At 34.3% G+C, this 18,147-nt stretch overlaps 1 protein-coding gene across 10 annotated transcripts in view; it reads right to left on the reverse strand.

Annotated features, from left to right (window-relative positions):
- The window catches only part of PHKB (phosphorylase kinase regulatory subunit beta), a 212,831-nt gene that overhangs the window by 146,389 nt on the left and 48,295 nt on the right, over nt 1–18,147 (reverse strand). For all 10 annotated transcript variants that reach the window (XM_072750287.1, XM_026014319.2, XM_072750291.1 and 7 more), the window contains 3 exons: nt 14,557–14,656; nt 8,391–8,498; nt 4,313–4,393 (listed from right to left, as the gene is read on the reverse strand). In XM_072750287.1, coding sequence (XP_072606388.1) covers nt 4,313–4,393; nt 8,391–8,498; nt 14,557–14,656 — 289 coding nt within the window. The remainder of the gene's footprint in view (nt 1–4,312; nt 4,394–8,390; nt 8,499–14,556; nt 14,657–18,147) is intronic.

The following is an 18,147-nucleotide window of genomic DNA, read 5'->3' on the forward strand; positions in this document are numbered from 1 at the left end:
CTTCTAGATATAAAAGCATTCCCAAATCCTTAAAATTGGTTTTTGTTAAACGGTTTCTGACATAAATTTCAAGAGTTAGAAACACAAGGCCAACCTTCAATCACATGAAGTCATATAATGGAAATTAATTAGAATGGTTCTTAGAATTTTTTTCTCATTTAAAGTCACAAACCCATGTATCTATTTCACTCCTTCTTCCTTTTGAACTCTTAATCTACTTTGCCCCTTTTCATATTCAGCTGACATTCCTGCTTTCCATTTCATCATGATAATAGTAGCAATCAAAAGAGAACTTCCACATCTACCAAACTCTAGATTTACCAACATTCCAGGTTTTTCACCAATTAATGCTTATTTCTACTCATATTTTAAGATTGTAAGAAGAGTATCTGAGGTCAGTTTTTTTAATAAAATGATGTAACACTATGACTTCTGATCCATTATTAAATAACACCAAAATTAGTCATGTAACAGCATGACATTGGAGAAAGGACCTTAGAAACCATACAGTTTGTCTATTTCCATGTGTGAAGACATACAATTAATAGATTTTAATACCTCAACTAAAAATAAAAGCAAATCCAAAATGTAGGAAGGGAAGACAATATTTTAACTTTGTATATCTTCACTTTCAAAGTACTCTTTAAAACATAAAGTTGTGGGGTCACCAAAGTCTAAAATAAAATCCCTTCTTTATTAAAGAATTGTAAGTCTTTTTATATGATGAGGCTTTCAACAAAAAGAAAGAATAATTATCTAAAACACAAAGCAAAAACTTATTTGTTACACAGATTTGTGGGATGTGTGGGGTTCTTTTATTTTAAATAAAGTAAGTTTCTATGGATCCATTTCTGATTGATTTCTTTCCTATTTCTTTTAATCTACCCTTAGGAAATTTATTTATGGCATGGAACATAACATAGAATACCATGCAGTACTAGTTCTTCACTTTGCCTCCCTCCAACAGACGTGAGTTACCTCCATTAATAGAGAGGGGGTCAGATTTAGGTAAACTTTATACTTAGGTGATATATATATATAAATATATATATACACACACATATATATCACTTAGGTGATATGTATATATACACACACTTAGGTGATATATATATATTTATATTTATATTTATAAGATATATATAAGCTACTACTAAAATATGTAACTTAAACATTTCTCTCCAGATAAAGAAGAGAAAGCAAGTAAGAGTGCCAGGAAAGAAATAAAAAGTTTGCCTCTTTTACAGTTTTCATTTTTAATAAAAATCCAATATTGTAAATGTACACAGCAATACTTCTATAGACACCAATTTAGCCTAGGTAGCCACAAAATATGACACTTGTGTGGGCAATGAAAGACATTAGAAAATGAGCATCCATTACTATTCCTGCCTTTAAGAAATATATTCCCCAGCAAGGCCCATGAGCTCAAACACTGGTACTCAATATTTTCACAGCATCTTAGAAGGGATACCCTTAAGACAATGGCCTTCTCCTAAAGGAAATACAATGTGGATACAAAGTTTATAAAAACAAGAGAATCAGTAAAGATATGATGATTAGCTATTAAATTAAGGAAAATAATTTATTAAAAAAAAAAAAGTTGCTGACAATATAATATGTATATTATGTGTGTGTGTTGTGTATGTAAGCTCTCTATTCTCCAATCCTAAAAAGATAAGGATTGGGGCAAATGAAATATTCACCAGTAAATAGAGAAAGAAATGAGTGGTATTCCCACTTCCTTCCCAGGTCCTTGGGTTGCCTTGAGATATAATGTGGTTGGGAATGAAGAAAAGAGACAGGACTATGAAACTTGCCATTCAAGGGTATAAGGTACAATTAAAAAATGAAATGGTCCCAAGTCATACTATCTTTCAAAGGATTTCTCTGAAATATCTAGATAAAAGGAATTTCATTCCCTGAAAGATTTGATGCAGGCCCAATTACTGCTTCTCTACATAATTCCTGACACAGTATATAAAAAATCAAGGAAAAAGACAGTAAGCCCCAATAACACATTTTATTATTCTAGGATTTTAAGTGTATATGTTAAAGGCCTATTGAAATTAGCTACATAAAAATATCGTATCTATCAAAAACTTCTAAGGGTAAGGAAAAAACATCAACAAGAAAAAAAATAGAAAATAAAGCTTAAGAAGAAGATACCAAATATGCTCAAGTATATTCAAATCATATAAAAAAAGATAGAAAGGTTAAAGCTGTATCATATTTTTGAAAACTGTCAATTGACAACTGAAGATTTAAAATGAACTATGGTAGATACTGAAAAAGCAAAAAATAAAATGTGAAAAATGAAAATAAAATACCAAACAAAACAATGCTACCACTAACCAGGGTATTTTCACCACTGCCATCAGTAAGGTTAATGGGAAGTCACTTGGAACCATCAATGTTAGCTGTCATTTTTTTTTTAAGATTTTATTTATTTATTCATGAGAGACACAGAGAGAGGCAGAGACACAGACAGAGAGAGAGAAGCAGGCTCCACTCAAGGAGCCTGATGTGGGACTCGAACCCAGGAATCAGGATCATGCTCTGAGCCAAAGGCAGGTGCTCAACCGCAGAGCCACCAGGCATCCCAGCTGTTGCTTAATACAATGGTAATCATACTGTGTTGTGCTGGATACATGTCTCAGTGCTTTGGAGTTTCTAAGAGAAGCTAAGTGGGCTGGTTTTGGGAGCCTTCCTCTACTAGGTCAGAGGATGTTTTGTGATTCAGGATGCTGCTTAAGGAAAGACCCTTCCCTAATCAAAATCTTTGAATACAAAATCTTTGAATACCACTATTTCACAATATTATAAAAACAGAACTTTTTGGATGAAATAAAAACGTAGTTCTTTGAGGAATCACAAAACATTAGTGGGTATTAATAATTTCTTCTTTACTGTTTATCTGTACAACTAAATAGACTTCACCTGGGCACCTGCCTGGGTGGCTCAGTCAGTTAAGCATCTGCCTTCAGCTCAGGTCATGATTCTTGGGTCCTAGAATTAAGCCCTACAGCAGGCTCCCTGCTCAGCAAGAAGTCCACCTTTTCCTCTCCCTCTGCCCCTCCTCCCACTTGTATGTGCCCCCTCTCAAATAAGTAAAAAAGTTTTTTTTTTTTTTAAAGATTTTATTTATTTATTCATGAGAGACAGAGAGAGAGGCAGAGACACAGGCAGAGGGAGAAGTAGGTTCCATGCAGGGAGCCCGATGTGGGACTCAATTCCAGGACTTCAGGATCACGCCCTGGGCTGAAGGCAGAGGTAAACCACTGAGCCACCGGGCTGCCCAAATAAAAAAATCTTAAAAATAAATGAATAAATAAATAAATAGACTTTACTTACTATTAAAAAAGCATAACTGTAAGGATATAAGAGACTATAAACTACTAGAGGACAGGACTATATATACTAATATCATACTGCAGTCCAGTGATGATTTGCGTGTTAATTACATGATACAGTTGTTCTCCCTGTACAGATCATAGGAAAGAAATAATAACAAGCATACGTAGCACATCTACTCTGATGAAGTCTCACTGTACCAGTGCAATAATAAAAACTTTTGCTTTCACTGTGGCATACCTGAAAATGTGTCAGCATGTGTGTCTGTTATGTCTTTTCAAGCATTAGTACCTATGAAATGAATGCTTCTCATCTTTGGGATATAAATTCTTTCCAAGTTTCAAAAACATCAAGAACCTTACTGAGGTCTCACAATAAAAATAACATGATAGGGACGCCTGGGTGGCTCAGCAGTTAAGTGCCTGCCTTCAGCTCGGGGCATGATCCTGGAGTCCCTGGTTCGAATCCCACATCAGGCTTCCTGCATGGAGCCTGCTTCTCCGGCTGCCTATGTCTCTGCCTCTCCCTCTCTGTGTCTCTCATGAATAAATAAATAAAATCTTTAAAAAATAATAATAATATGATAAAAGTATCTTTTTTTAAAAGGATGGGTTAAAAAAGGGAACAATATGCAAAAAGACAATAACTCTAAGAAAATCTGCAAATGCTATTTTACTTTCTTTGTTATAAAATTTTCTGAAAGTTTCAAGTTTTCATTTCATTCAGATCACCTGAAGCACAGCTTATTATAAGGGTAAAGCTTTACAGCCTGTCACATATTTCATTCATTTTTGAAGTGCTTTGCATTAAAAATATTCTTGATCCAACATCCAAAATCCAGTATCTGATTATACATAAGGCATTTTTATAAAACTAAAACTAATCTTTAAATAACTAAAAGAAAAAAAGATATTCTCAGAGATGAAATTGAGTACTAGAAAATTTGGGCAATTCATACCTCATCAGTGTTATAGATAATCTGGAGTCCTGAAGAAATCATTTCCACAAGGTAAAGGAGATAGAGTGACACTGTATTTATCTGAAAACAAACAACATTAAAAGGTTAAAGGAAATAACAAAAAGACTATGTTATGAAATTATATGTAAGAGCTAAAATTATAAGTCATTTCCTCTAATAGTAGCAAATAAAAACTATTTCCTTTCCTATTGTGAAATAAAGGAGCTGAGTGTTTAGCTCATCATAAAATCCTAGCTTTGAATATAAAACTCTAAAATCCTCAAATTCATTGTGATGGTTAATACCTGATTAGGGAAATGGCTGCAAATAGAACTGTTAGCAACTGTTTCTATAACATTTGTTCTCTAAGATTTACTTTCAAATTTTGGGTTTAAAGTACTCTATTTTGAAGTCATTTTGCCCCACAGGCAGCTATGTAATGTTAATTCATCTCAAATGTATGTAAATGAAAAAGTTATTTGGCAAGTAAGATATTAGGACTTTGCCAGTACACCATAAACAATAGGCAGTGCATCTTGAAAACAGTCTTATTCTCAGACAATACAGAATTTATGTAAACAACTGCAGGGACATATTAATTTTAATCAATGGTATAGCATATAAAATATATTTGTGAACAAATGAGTTTTATAAACAAATGAGCCACTTTTTTCTTTTAATCTATTCAAGATAGACATTATATGATATAAACAAAAAAAATGTCCATTTTAACAAAACCAGATTCTCGCAGAAGCCTGAATGGGTGTGTAAATTGTGTCAAGTAAGTAAGTAGTGAAAGACAAATACTACAAACCTTGAATATGCTAAATGAAACAAGCCAGTCATAAAAGACCATATATTGTATGATTCCATGTACATAAAAATCATAGAAAGGAATATTCAAAAAGATAGGAAGTAGATTGGTGATCGCCTAGGGCAAGGGGGTTTTGGATAGATAGGAAGTAACTGCTAAAGAGCACAGATTTCTTTATGGAGTAATGAAAATGTTCTGAAATTAACTGTGATAGTGATTGCACAACTGTGAATATAATAATAACCATTGAATTGTACACTTTAAATAGGTGAATTGTATGTTCTGTGAGCTATATCTCAATAAAGCTGTTCTATAATAAACACATAGGAATCAGTAAAAGAACTTTCATTTAGCTAGGAAAATGGTAAGTTAAAATCAAAGAAAAAGCACAATTTAATTTAGTGCTGGTGTGATTCTAACCCAGAAGAGTATTTATTACCTTCTAACAGCCTTGGTGGCTCATGTCTTCCTTGACTCACTTTCAGTCCTTACTGAGTAACTGACAGAAAGTCAGGGCAGAAAGTTATTTGTGTCCCAGAGGCCTTGGCAAAGTGGCCTTATGCTAGCAGGTGTGTTGGGTAGTGCTGCCTAATCATTTCTGCCTTAGACATCTTTGCCACAAGCACTTCATCCCAAACATTCTCAGTGTGTACATTTTCTCCACATCACCACCTGGCCATAAAGCAATTTTGCCATAAAAGATTTAAAAAAAAAAAAAAACTGGTTGACAGATTCGACAGTTTAGTTTCATTTCTCCATTGATGTGAAACTCCCACTTTTATATTATATAAATCTTATAGTTTTATAATTATTCTTTGTATTCCATACTTTCTATATTATATAAATCTTAGCCCTCATAATGGTCTCTCTACAGTGATTCAGATGTTTGAACTCACATTTCCCACACGAGTATGGAGTGCCTATGAACAGCATGTGACAATATGCCAAAAACAAACATATAGTGTAGATGGTGTTCACAAAGCAATGCAAAGCTTTGTTACAAATATGAAAGTGCTACCCCTCTTAATGAAGGAAGAAATTTTAGTGAAAAAAGAAAAAAGTGTAATGCCAGATGAGGAGGCAAATCAACAAGCAAAAAAAAAGTATTACTCTAAACAAAAGACTTTGAAAACAAATGCTTAGGTACTATCCAAATAATAAATTCAGTTATTTGCACAATAGTGCCATGAATTTACACATATATTTTTTTAAGATTTTATTTATTTATTCATGACAGACAGAGAGAGAGAGAGAGAGAGAGAGAGAGAGAGAGAGGCAGAGACACAGGCAGAGGGAGAAGCAGGCTCCATGCAGGACAACATGGGACTCAATCCCAGGTCACCAGGATCACGTCCTGGGCTGAAGGTGGCACTAAACCGCTGTGCCACCGGGCTGCTCTACACATATTTTAAATGTATTTAGTGTTGTATATTCTGCAATAAGGTTTTAGTTTTGTCATTCATTTTTCATGTTATATTATGTCCTTTTTAACGTTCCTCTTTTATTTTTTGTGATTTTATCTTTCAAAGTAAAACTGCCTTACAGCCAATTAGTTATGCGGTGAAAATACATGCAATGAAAATTGTGGCAGCAAAGATGTGAACTGCAAAACTACTTAACACTGCCGCCAGGGCCTGGCAGTGCTGATGGCTCTTTCAGGAAGCAGAACTGTCTTGGACACTGCCTGACTTTTCAGCATTCAAAATCCAGAGGTTAAAAAAAACTACTTAACACTGCCACCAGGGCCTGGCAGTGCTGATGGCTCTTTCAGGAAGCAGAACTGTCTTGGACACTGCCTGACTTTTCAGCATTCAAAATCCAGAGGTTAAAAAACAAAACAAAACAAAACCAAAATCCAGGGGTTGTCAGGATCTTGTCATGGGTTCAAGTTAGCAAGACACAATGATACAGGAGTCTCGTTTTAGGGTTTTTAGACTGACATTAATTTTTGAGTGACCCCTCTTAAAACATGGTAAACATGGTAGAGAAGAGCTTCAAACCATTGCCAGGCTCACCCAAATATTTTCTTATAGCACTGACACTGGTCTATCAGAAATGACTTCAAAGAAATGTCATTGCAGCCATTATAGCTACACCTCCAAGAGCTCTCTGCTCTGACTTGCAGAATGCCTCTGTGAGAAAATATCATTAAGTGGCAAATTGTACGGAAACAGCCAAATAACAGGTCAACCAGTATTTATTTAAAATCTACCATGAGGCAGGTACTAAGCCTGAATTCTGGGATAAAAAATAAATGAGCTGGTATCTTCTGAAAATCGTATTTCAAATAGTAAACATATTTGTCAAAGCAAAAAAATACATAAAATCTAATTAGATTATAATTATAAGAAGGTCAAGCAACTACATATTCATATAATACTAATTCTCCAAGGTACTGATTACAAAAAAGTGTTAAGAATTTCTGCTGCATAGAAATGGGGACACTGCTTTCCATGACTGGAGGAGTCATACTAAAGTAAGACATTTCAGATCTCTAGAGAGACAGAGGGACTATAAAAAGGACATATTCTTATTTTAGTAAAGAATATATGAATAATAAGTATTCTGTCTTAAAGACAGCAGAACCAAATGATGAGCAGGAAGACAACTCATTAAAAAGCATATATAATATCTATATCCTAAAAACAAGGCAACAGGATGTCCAGCTAAAAGCAGTACACAGATATAAGAGAAAAAGAAATGAAAGCAAAACATAAAATACCATAGTATGTTCTTAGCCCAGGTATAAAATTTAATATACGAGACAAAATTTATAGACTCCAGAAATGCCTTTTGGGATTACATTTCAATGTTATGCTTATAGCTTTGTTGAAGGTTGATATAACAAAAATGAAGTGTCATGTAACAAAAATTTCTGATTTACTGTTCTATCACTGCCTACTGTCTTTTATTCCATAGTTCCTAAGTGTTGGCATTCTTCTAAATTTGATAATAAGTATAAGCTTTTGTCACAGAAAAAACTGTGGGATTCTTTCTTTGAGATAGGGAACAATATTATAAGCCATCCACTTGCCCTTTTCTGCTTGCTGACCAAGACCACAATCTGACTTAATAATGCTCAGTCACAGTAACTAACTCAGCCCTGGTGGCTCCTATTTCACTACCTCATTTTAGGGTTGGTTTTCTGCTTCTGTTTTGAACAATTTAAGAAATCTACTTCATCCAATTTGTAAATAGCTCCAAATCTTCTATGATGTAGAGTATGCAGAGAGAAGAAGAAAACATACAGTACTCTCCTCTTACCTGAAGATGACCGTATTCTTCATAGGAAAGGACCTCATCTCCCGTGTGCACATTGAAAACAGAGTGAAGACAGGTTGCTGGGCGTGGGTCCTGCTTAAACTGCTGGACCTAAAATCAAATACAAAATTCAAATAGTACTAATAACTCACACTATCACCCAAATTTAGAGATTATAAATTATTTTTCATGAAACCTTTCAATAAGGAAAGCTGTAGTCTAAAGGCAGAGTACAGAGCAAAGTAGACATGTTATTTTTTCTAAAGAAACAAAACACTGACAAAACTCGTAAGTACTAAGGTAATACTTAACATGACTGTAGAATATTTAAATGATATTTCAAAAACAGCAAATCAAGTGTAATAGGGAGCTTGTGAATATGGTAGCAGCAGAGTTTGCAGTTTGTTTTGTATTCATTTTATTTTAGAGTTAAATAATAGTTTACTCTGTGGGACAGTATTTCGGGGATTACATCCCACTGTATTGCTATTTGGAAATGCTTCCATGACACTCAATGAAAAGGTGGTTCAGACCTCATGCTAATTCAGTTAAGTGTTCAAAACTTCAAATACTGTTTCCTTTTCTAAGGATCAAAAATTGTAACCTTCGTACCTATCAACTTGTTTTGACTTCCTTTGCCACATATACTCTCTTTACTAAGGTACCAATTCCAAGAGAACATAGGATATACCCGCACTATTAACTGCACATAAAGTTTAACCATTTAAAAAAAAAGTTTAACCATTTTAGAGTACTAAGTAAATATTAAATGATACAACAAACTCCAAGGATCAAAAATGAAATCCATCTTCTTTTTTACAGCCTGTTCAATTCAATTTGGTGAATATTTCCTGATACCAATCATAGTCAAGTACTGTGCTAGTCCCTGGAAGTATGAGATGCATAAAAACAGAGGATGAATCAATTAACGCATAGTTATATGTAAAGGGAATGATTTTTTTCTTCCTTCGAAAATATATAAGTGGTTATAATATATATCTGTGATGCCATGATCTTGCATTGCTTCACTTGGCTAATGAAGCACATAGAACCATATTATTTTCCTCACCTTCAAAATCCTTCTCATCCTTAAAATTCTATCCCCCCAAAATATCTTCTTTTATAAAGTCCCTTCTGAACTGTTTCTCACATTTCTTCCTTTGGACTCCATATCAAGGTGCTTATCCTTCAATAATTTCTCCTCTTTTCTATTAGTTGTCTGTGACTTTCACTATCTTATAACTTTCTAGCAGTTACATTATCCAATATGGTAGCTGATGGGGAACAGAGGGCTAACTGGGACAAAGCACAGGTCCCACAAAGGACCTGCTCCTAGAGTGGGATATGTGTGACATTCCTCAGGAAGTTTCTAATTGTCTTAATGTTAATGTCTTGCTGAAGGGAAAAACAATCTTTAACCTGACCAAGGCAAGGTTTCCAGTATCTAGCAGGTCCTCCTGACCATATGAAAATGCTTTTGAAATCTTTTCCCTACCTCAACCAACTCCCAGGTATATAATCAGCCACTCCTCAGAAGGCCAAAGCAGCACTTGAGGAGTCCTTGAAATAGGCAGAGGGACATACCTCTAGGAACTCAACTGCCTTGATGTTTTAATACTTTGCTAAGGGCAAAAGGCAATCTTAGCCCAATCCCCAGGATCCTGTAAGGCTCCTTTACCCTATAAAAGTTTCTTTAGAAATTTCCTTTATTTCTAAACCTCCCAAGATATGAATTGGCAATCATCCCCCAGGCTATGGCCCACGAATTTACATCTGAAGGATCTCATGACTAAAGTTTTACTAGATGGTAATAAATGACCTTTTTCCAATAGCCAGCCCCTCAAAGTCCTGAAAACCTGGCTTCCAAAGTTCCTTAGAGAGTACACTATCCCCAAACCCCTCCCAACTTGAAAATAAATGATGGGCCACTTCTCTGGACTCCCAGGCAGCTCTTCCGAACCACGGGTCCTGTCTCCATGCATTAATAAAACCACCACTTTGCACCAAAAATGTCTCAAGAATTCTTTCTTGGTCATTGGCTCTGTACCTCACCATACCAAAACTCACCTATATTCTAAAATTTCATCAGTAGCCACTAACTACAGACAACTAAATAAATTACAATTAAAGAAAATTTAGAAATTCAGTCCCTCAGTCACACTTGACTACATATCAAATACTTAGTATCCATATATGACTAGTGGCTTCTGCATTGTTCAACACATTAATGCAGAACATTCTATTATCACAGAAAGTTCACTGAACAGTGCTGTGCTAGAGGGCTAATACCCTTTGATACCCCAAACCCCAAGAGGCCTGCAAATACCCCACAAACAAATACACAGCCCTCCTTCTCATTCAAGTCAACAATAAAAGCTAGGCCCTACCAGTAGATAATCAGGAATGAGAGGATGAGGATGAAGGTAGGGCTATATATCTTTTTTTTTTTTTTAAGATTTTATTTATTTATTCATGAGAGAGAGGGCGGGGGGGGGGGGGGGAGAGGCAGAGACATCGACAGAGGGAGAAGCAGGCTCCTCATAGCGAGCCTGATGCAGGACTCAATCCCTAGACCCAGGATCACGACCTGAGCTGAAGGCAGACGCTCAACCACTGAGCCATCCAGGTGTCCCCAGGATTTATATCTTCTATGTATACAGTGACCAAGCCATCTAGCATAAACTCAGAGAAGGTGAAAAGTCTATTTCTTCTCAGTATCTGAAACTGCTGGCCACAGTCTTAGACTACACAAATAGAAATCAATGTGGTCACTCTTTTTACATTATTATCTCAAGATGCTGAATATTACTCGGGGCTCTTAGACAAAAATGTGGCTAAATTAAAATTATACCTACTTGATAAAGATCTAAAAAGATGAGATTTTATTAGATTAATAAAGTTATTGCTACAGTTGACAATGTAGTGTTCGTCATTTGTCTTCAAGACATACAAATATCCAGCATGAGAATTTGTATTTGATCACTGTGCCAGGGGAAAAGCAACTCTTAAATGATTAAAGATACTCAAATGGGAAATTATGTAACTATGCTTTGAGTCTTAGAGCTGTTAAAAGACAAATAATTTAAAATTTCAGGAAAAATATGATCCAAACTATAGATGCTCCGAATATTAATAGAGCGTATTATATGTGAATTATAGAGAGCAACTATTCTTGAAATCAGTCAAAAAATATGGGGACATTAATCTTTTTTATATATATATCTGGCACCTGCCAAGTAAAATAAATGACTAAACAAAAAATTTCATAGACCAAAAAAAATCCAGAATAATGTTTTCTCTACTTGTATTTTATTTAGATTTTTCCTGGAAACTTAAATCATTGTGAATAAACAGTTTGTCATTTAGGAAAAGGTGAATATTTTGTCATCCACTCTTAATTTATAATCTAACTCAGCATTTAGGTGCAAAAACTTATCTCATACGGGAATGCTGGAAGAACAAATTTTATAAAATTTTAGTGATTTTTCACAAACTAGAAGCTACTCAGTAACATTTTAGATGAACAAATTATTTATGTAGATAGTTAGGAACAGCAACATTCATAGCCCATTATACAGGAAATCTGTGCCTTCTTAACTACTAAATGCAAACTGAATTTATTTTAAAAAATTCTGAATGCTTCTCTTTAGGGAGTATTAGAAAATAAAGTAAATGAGAGAATACGTATATGAACATTTAGAGGTTAAAAAATATCTAATATGAATAAGTAGGCATTAAGAGGTAATACATTACAGAAATCAGATTGCTCTACACTCTGCAAATCAAGGACAACTCTATTCATTCAAAATGCATAATGAATTAAAATATCTCTTTTAGATAGTATTTTGTGTCCGGAAGCATGTCATGATTTTACTTCAGAAGGCAAAGATGAACCTTAAGGTCAAACAGCAAATGATCACTACAAATATGTTCCACTTTAGTTTTAGGAAGAGGTCAAAAGATATATATATTTCACATTTTAAAATATGGTAACATTCCCTACTGCTGCAGGCTCATGAAGGAAATTGTGAGCATCAGTGAGGTGAAGGTTTGGTAGGAGGCAGTGAGCCGGACATGTGTGGTTAAATCTCTCAGAATCACTCCCTCATAGTCACATGTGAATTATGATATATCCTTCATTCACTCTACAAAGTTATGTGGATCAAGAAAGATTACAGGGGCGCCTCGGTGGCTCAGTCGGTCAAGTGTCTTGACTCTTGATTTCAGCTCAGGGTCATTATCTCAGGGTTAATGAGATAAAATCAAGCTCTGTCAGGCTCTGAGATAGGCAGCCTGCTTAAGATTCTCTTTCCCTCTCCCTCCGTCTGCACACTGCTCCCCCTCCACATGCATGTGCATGCACTTAAGGAAAAAGAAATTTACAACAATAATAAATGCTTTAAAATCTGTAAAACCCTATATTTTGTGGTATGCATAAATACCTAATCCTAACGTGCTCCATACCTTCTTATATATTATTCTGATTGTCTAACATCATAACTACATAAAGAAAAGAAATGCTAATTCTTTATAACTTAAAAAATTTAAGACCTCTTAGGTTCCATTCAAGTCGTATTCAAAAGAAAATATAATTGAGAAGACTAGTCAGAAAAAGACAAATACCATATGATTTCATTCATGTGGAATTTAAGAAAAAAACAGATGAGCATATGGAAAGGGGAAAAAGAATAAAGGAGAGAGGGGAAACAAGCCATAAGTGACTCTTAATGACAAAGAACAAACTGAGGATTGATGGAGGAAGGCAGGTGGGGATGGGCTAGAAGCATGATGAGTATTAAGGAGGGCACAAGTTGTGATGAGCACTTAGTATTGTATATAAGTGATGAATCACTGAATTACACTCCAGAAACCAATACTGCACAGTATGTTAACTAACAAAATTTAAATTAAAAAAAATTGTGAAGACTGGTTAAATAAGCCACAAGGAACTTTTTGTATCATCATTTCCTTTTGATAAACAATACTAATTTCAATCTGTCAGCTTGTTAAGTAAACATGAAATCCATGGCTCTCACAATGTTTCCTTGAGAGTAAAGTTAATTTACAGACATGAGGCATTCATGAAATGATAAATGTAAAATAACAGTAAATTATTCACACTTAGGAAAAAAATTTAATCAGAATTACTTTAAAATATATGACATACTAGTTTAATTCAAGTATACCAATATGACATTATTTTAACTACTGAAAAACCTTTATAATGATTTGCAAAGTGAAATCTTAGCAGACAACTACAGGTTTTTTACATATCTTTATTATCATTGGGTGAACAAATTTACTTTTTCTGCCAACTAACATTTTCTTGTTGCCACATCCTAATGGCAGAATATAATTTTTTTAGCTTCGACTTCAGATACAGATCTTAAGAAGAAAATGTGCAGTCACAAAAACTTAATGTAATAATCACAAGATAAAAACCTACAAAAATGTTAATTGATCAGAACTGACTGCATAATTAGTGATGTGCATCTTTGCCCATGAATCATCGAACCTGAGGGTAGTCTTAGGGAACTATGATATACTCACTAATGTATATGAATACTTAATATATTAGGACCTGGTGACACAGAGATGTAGTTAAGTAGGAGAAATATCACATTATATTTGTATAGAACTTTACAGTATTTATTATGTATATTATTTTAATAATAATTACTGACTATATTATTTTAATTTCCACAATAACCCTATAAAATATGCTATTTTCTAAGCCATTAATTCCTGTCCTCTCTACATGTAAATGATGAAGTATTTTTAAACTGAAGTTCAGTTAAGCTAGGACAATCACATGAGCAAAAGGAATTTTGATAAGGATTTTCTTAAGTAATATAATATTTGTTAGAATTATAGATATTGTAAGGTTCCTGAGAAACTGTCTTTATCAAGCGAACACCAAATGCAAAATACAAACAAATTCAAGCCTAAGTAACAATTCTCAATCACCTTATGCTTAAGATGTTTCTTCAATTTCAGTATTTCAAACCCTGGACTGGGAAGGCAGAGGCTGTTTTAACCCATCTAGACAGCCCCAGGATATGGCTTTACCTTTTGAAAGTACATTCTTCTTCAGAAGATGCTACTGCTATACTGGTTAAATTAATCCTTCAGAATGATGTGAGAATTCCAGTCCACACTAGTGTTTTACCTTATCGGCCTGACGCATATAGCAGTAGAGAATTCCTCTCATACATTTTATAGCAGAGTGCTCCAGCTCATGGGTTCTTCCCTTGTCATCATCAATGCGCCTGGGTGAGAGAGATAACTCATGAAGTAAATTGGAAATGCATTTGAAAAGGAAGCAGAGCTTTCGGTAATTAAGTATTTAACTATCTGACTAATCCTATGTTCTGGCGACATCTACTAATTCTGTAACAGTGAAACTCCATTTTCCCAGCAGATGTAGAAATGCTGCAATAAAAAAAAAAAAATCCTATGATGAAACTTGTGTTGATTTATCCTTCTTTTAAGGAAGTAAGCCAATTGCTTCAAAAATAGCATACAATATTTCTACATTGACTTGGCTAAAACTTTAAGGGATATTCTATATTGGAAAAAATCTACCAAAGATTTTTTTTTTAATTTGCTGTTACAGAATAAAGGCAATTTTTAGTTATCAATCCCTTTATGCAATGGCCATTTGGATTCAAAGAAACACAGATTGAAGTAGACACATGCCTTCTTTGTTCTGCCATATGTTTAATAATGTCAGGGTGGGCACTTTAGTCAAGGACGCCTTCAAATAAATACACATCCAGTACGATACATGATGTATGTGGGTACAGTTTTACATTCTTGGGTCTTAGTTTAAAATCAATTGTCCACTGTTCATACTATTTGTTTTTAAAAAGAAAAAAACAGCTAAAATCTAACTATTAAGTGAAGTTAAGATGTTCTTCTGTTCTTAAGTTCCTTTTTTTACCATGGATCAAAAGGTAATGAGAGCTACCCACTATTGCAAATCAAAGGAACTTATTCACTATTTCACTAAATCTTAACAAAAATATCTGGCAATCATCCTCACTTGATAAAAAGCATCACCAGTCTCCTTAAAAAGCATATTACAATTATCTCCTCTTCCAACTGCAGATCTCATATACCAGTGTTAGAAGGAATAATGATCATTTTAACATAGCATTGTCAATGTCAGACAAAAGTAAGTTGTCATTAGAACATTATTCCTCCCTTCATATGCAGGAACTACAATAAAACTACCATGATTTTGCTCTGTGCTGTATTTTTTTGTCTAATGTCCTACACAAGTGTTTTTTTTTTTTTAAGATTTTATTTATTTATTCATGAGAGACACACACACAGAGAGAGAGGCAGAGACACAGGCAGAGGGAGAAGCAGGCTCCATGCAGGGAGCCCGACGTGGGACTCAATCCTGGGACTCCAGGATCATGCCTTGGGCTGAAGGCAGGCACTAAACTGCTAAGCCACCCAGGGATCCCCACCAGTGTTTTAATAGAGGCAAATTAAGGCATAGGTAACAATGGACCAGGCATTAATACATGAAGGAAACAGTACGCTTTGGGTTAAAAATGAGTTCAAATTTGTTTCCAACTCCTACTTCATCTAAAAACAAAAGCAAAAACAAAAACAAAAAAATGAAGTACTTCTAAAATTGTCTTTAAAATAATTCTCTGCCCCTAATTTCAATAAGCATTTAACCAAAACAAAAATATTTCAGAATAAATCATCCACTATAGAGTTCTATTTTAATGAAGTTCTCTTATTTCTCAATTCTTCTGCAAATAAAATAGAAACCAGAAGAGTATTTCTCTTCTGAGAAAGTAGAAGAATAGTTGCATGTGAGTAAAAACATTTAGGCCACCAATCTATATTTTATTACCTTTTCAAAGATTTAAAGTGAATCTGATGACCCAAAATAATTCCTACATTTTCCACCAGGCTCTGGCAATATTCTACCTCTTTAACAAACTCTGTGGGTGTAAACTCAAGTTTTAATATGATCTAAAGAACACTTTGAATAAATGAAAGAACTTTAATCTGTGCATTTACTGATTACAAGCTATGTATGAGTGTTGATATTTCTAATATATGAAATCCTGCAATTATATCTGAACTAGAATTTTATATTTATAAATATATATCCAGTGAAGAAACTGAACACTTGAATCCTATTGTTAGTGCATTATGTCCCTACAAGCAAGCTTAAAGGAAAATAAAATCAATACTGTTTGGTAGAAATTGTCATATGATCTGATTGTTTACCGATAGTAACTAGGGCCACCTATTATACTCAACTCCTAAAACAGTTATAAATCTGATAACTGGGAGGAAATATGCTGATTTCATGCAGAAGTCTACCTCTCTCTCTCTCTTGGATAGTGCTTCAAAGGTATATCCTCAATGTTGGCTGTGTATTCTCATTTATATATATATATATGTGTGTGTATATATATATATATACACACACATATATATATATACACACATTTAGACCATCTACACATACTCTTTGAAGTCAATACTCTTCAAAAAATCACTCCTCTCAAATATAAAAAAAGAACTAAATTCCATATTTGAAGCCTAATGTAAAGTCATGTTTTTCACTAGAAATCATTAGAAACAAAAAATGAAAAAACATTACATAATACCTTTTAAAATAGCATAAAGTATAGAATCAAGATTCATTTAACAGATTTTGTGTAATTGAGTAGGTTCAGAAAGTTTTAAACTGAGCCATGTTAACAAAAATAAGTATACATAATGAAATTAATTATAACTATATAATAAAATAATTATATTAGTTATAATATATAGTTATATATAATTTAATTTTAAACAGCAGTACATTGAGAACTGCAACATGACATATGATATTTCACTATATTTTAAATTTTTAAAAATTTATTTATTTTGAGAGAGAGAGAGAGAGAAAGAGCACGCACAAGTAGAAAAGGAAAGGAAAAGAGAATCCCAAGCATACTCCATACTAAGCGCAGAGCTGGACACAGGGCTCAATCACAGGACCCTGAGATAATGACCCAAGCTAAAACCAACAGTCAGACACTTAACCGACTGCACCACCCAGGCACCCATATAAATGATACTTTAAGGGACACCTGGGTGGCTCAGCGGTTGAGCGTCTGCCTCCGTCTCAGGGCTTGACCCCGGAATCCCAGGATTGAGTCCCACATTAGGCTCTCTGTGTGGAGCTCGCTTCTCCCTCTGCCTATATCTCTGCCTCTCTCTCTCTCTGTGTATGTCTCTCATGAATAAATAAATAAAATCCTTAAAAATAAATAAATAAACAAACAAACAAATAAGCAAAAAGTCAAACATAAGGCCACTGGGTGGCTGAGTCAGTTAAGCCTCTGCCTTCAGTTCAGGTCATGATCTCAGGGTCATGGAATCAAGCCCCACATAGGGCTCTCTACTTAGCAGGGAGTCTGTTTCTCTTTCTCCCTCTCCCTCAACACATGCTCTCGCTCTCTCTCTGTCAAATAAATAAAATATTTTTAAAAATAAAAAATAAAAAGTCAAACATACTAGTTTTTCTTCCCTCCTCTAAAATAAAGTGCAACCATAATACTATATTCAAAAAAACTATTTCAAAGTGTATTTTTGCAAAGAAATCACCTCACTGTTTCTAATAATAAACTATCTAATTAAGTAAACAACACCAAATTATACTCTTACATGAGTATAAAATATAAATGTGCATAAAATCTTTTTAAGCCCTCAGTACACACACACACAAATCCAAACA

This window comes from Vulpes vulpes, chromosome 2 (genome assembly GCF_048418805.1).
Source record: "Vulpes vulpes isolate BD-2025 chromosome 2, VulVul3, whole genome shotgun sequence".
Lineage (NCBI taxonomy): Eukaryota > Metazoa > Chordata > Mammalia > Carnivora > Canidae > Vulpes > Vulpes vulpes.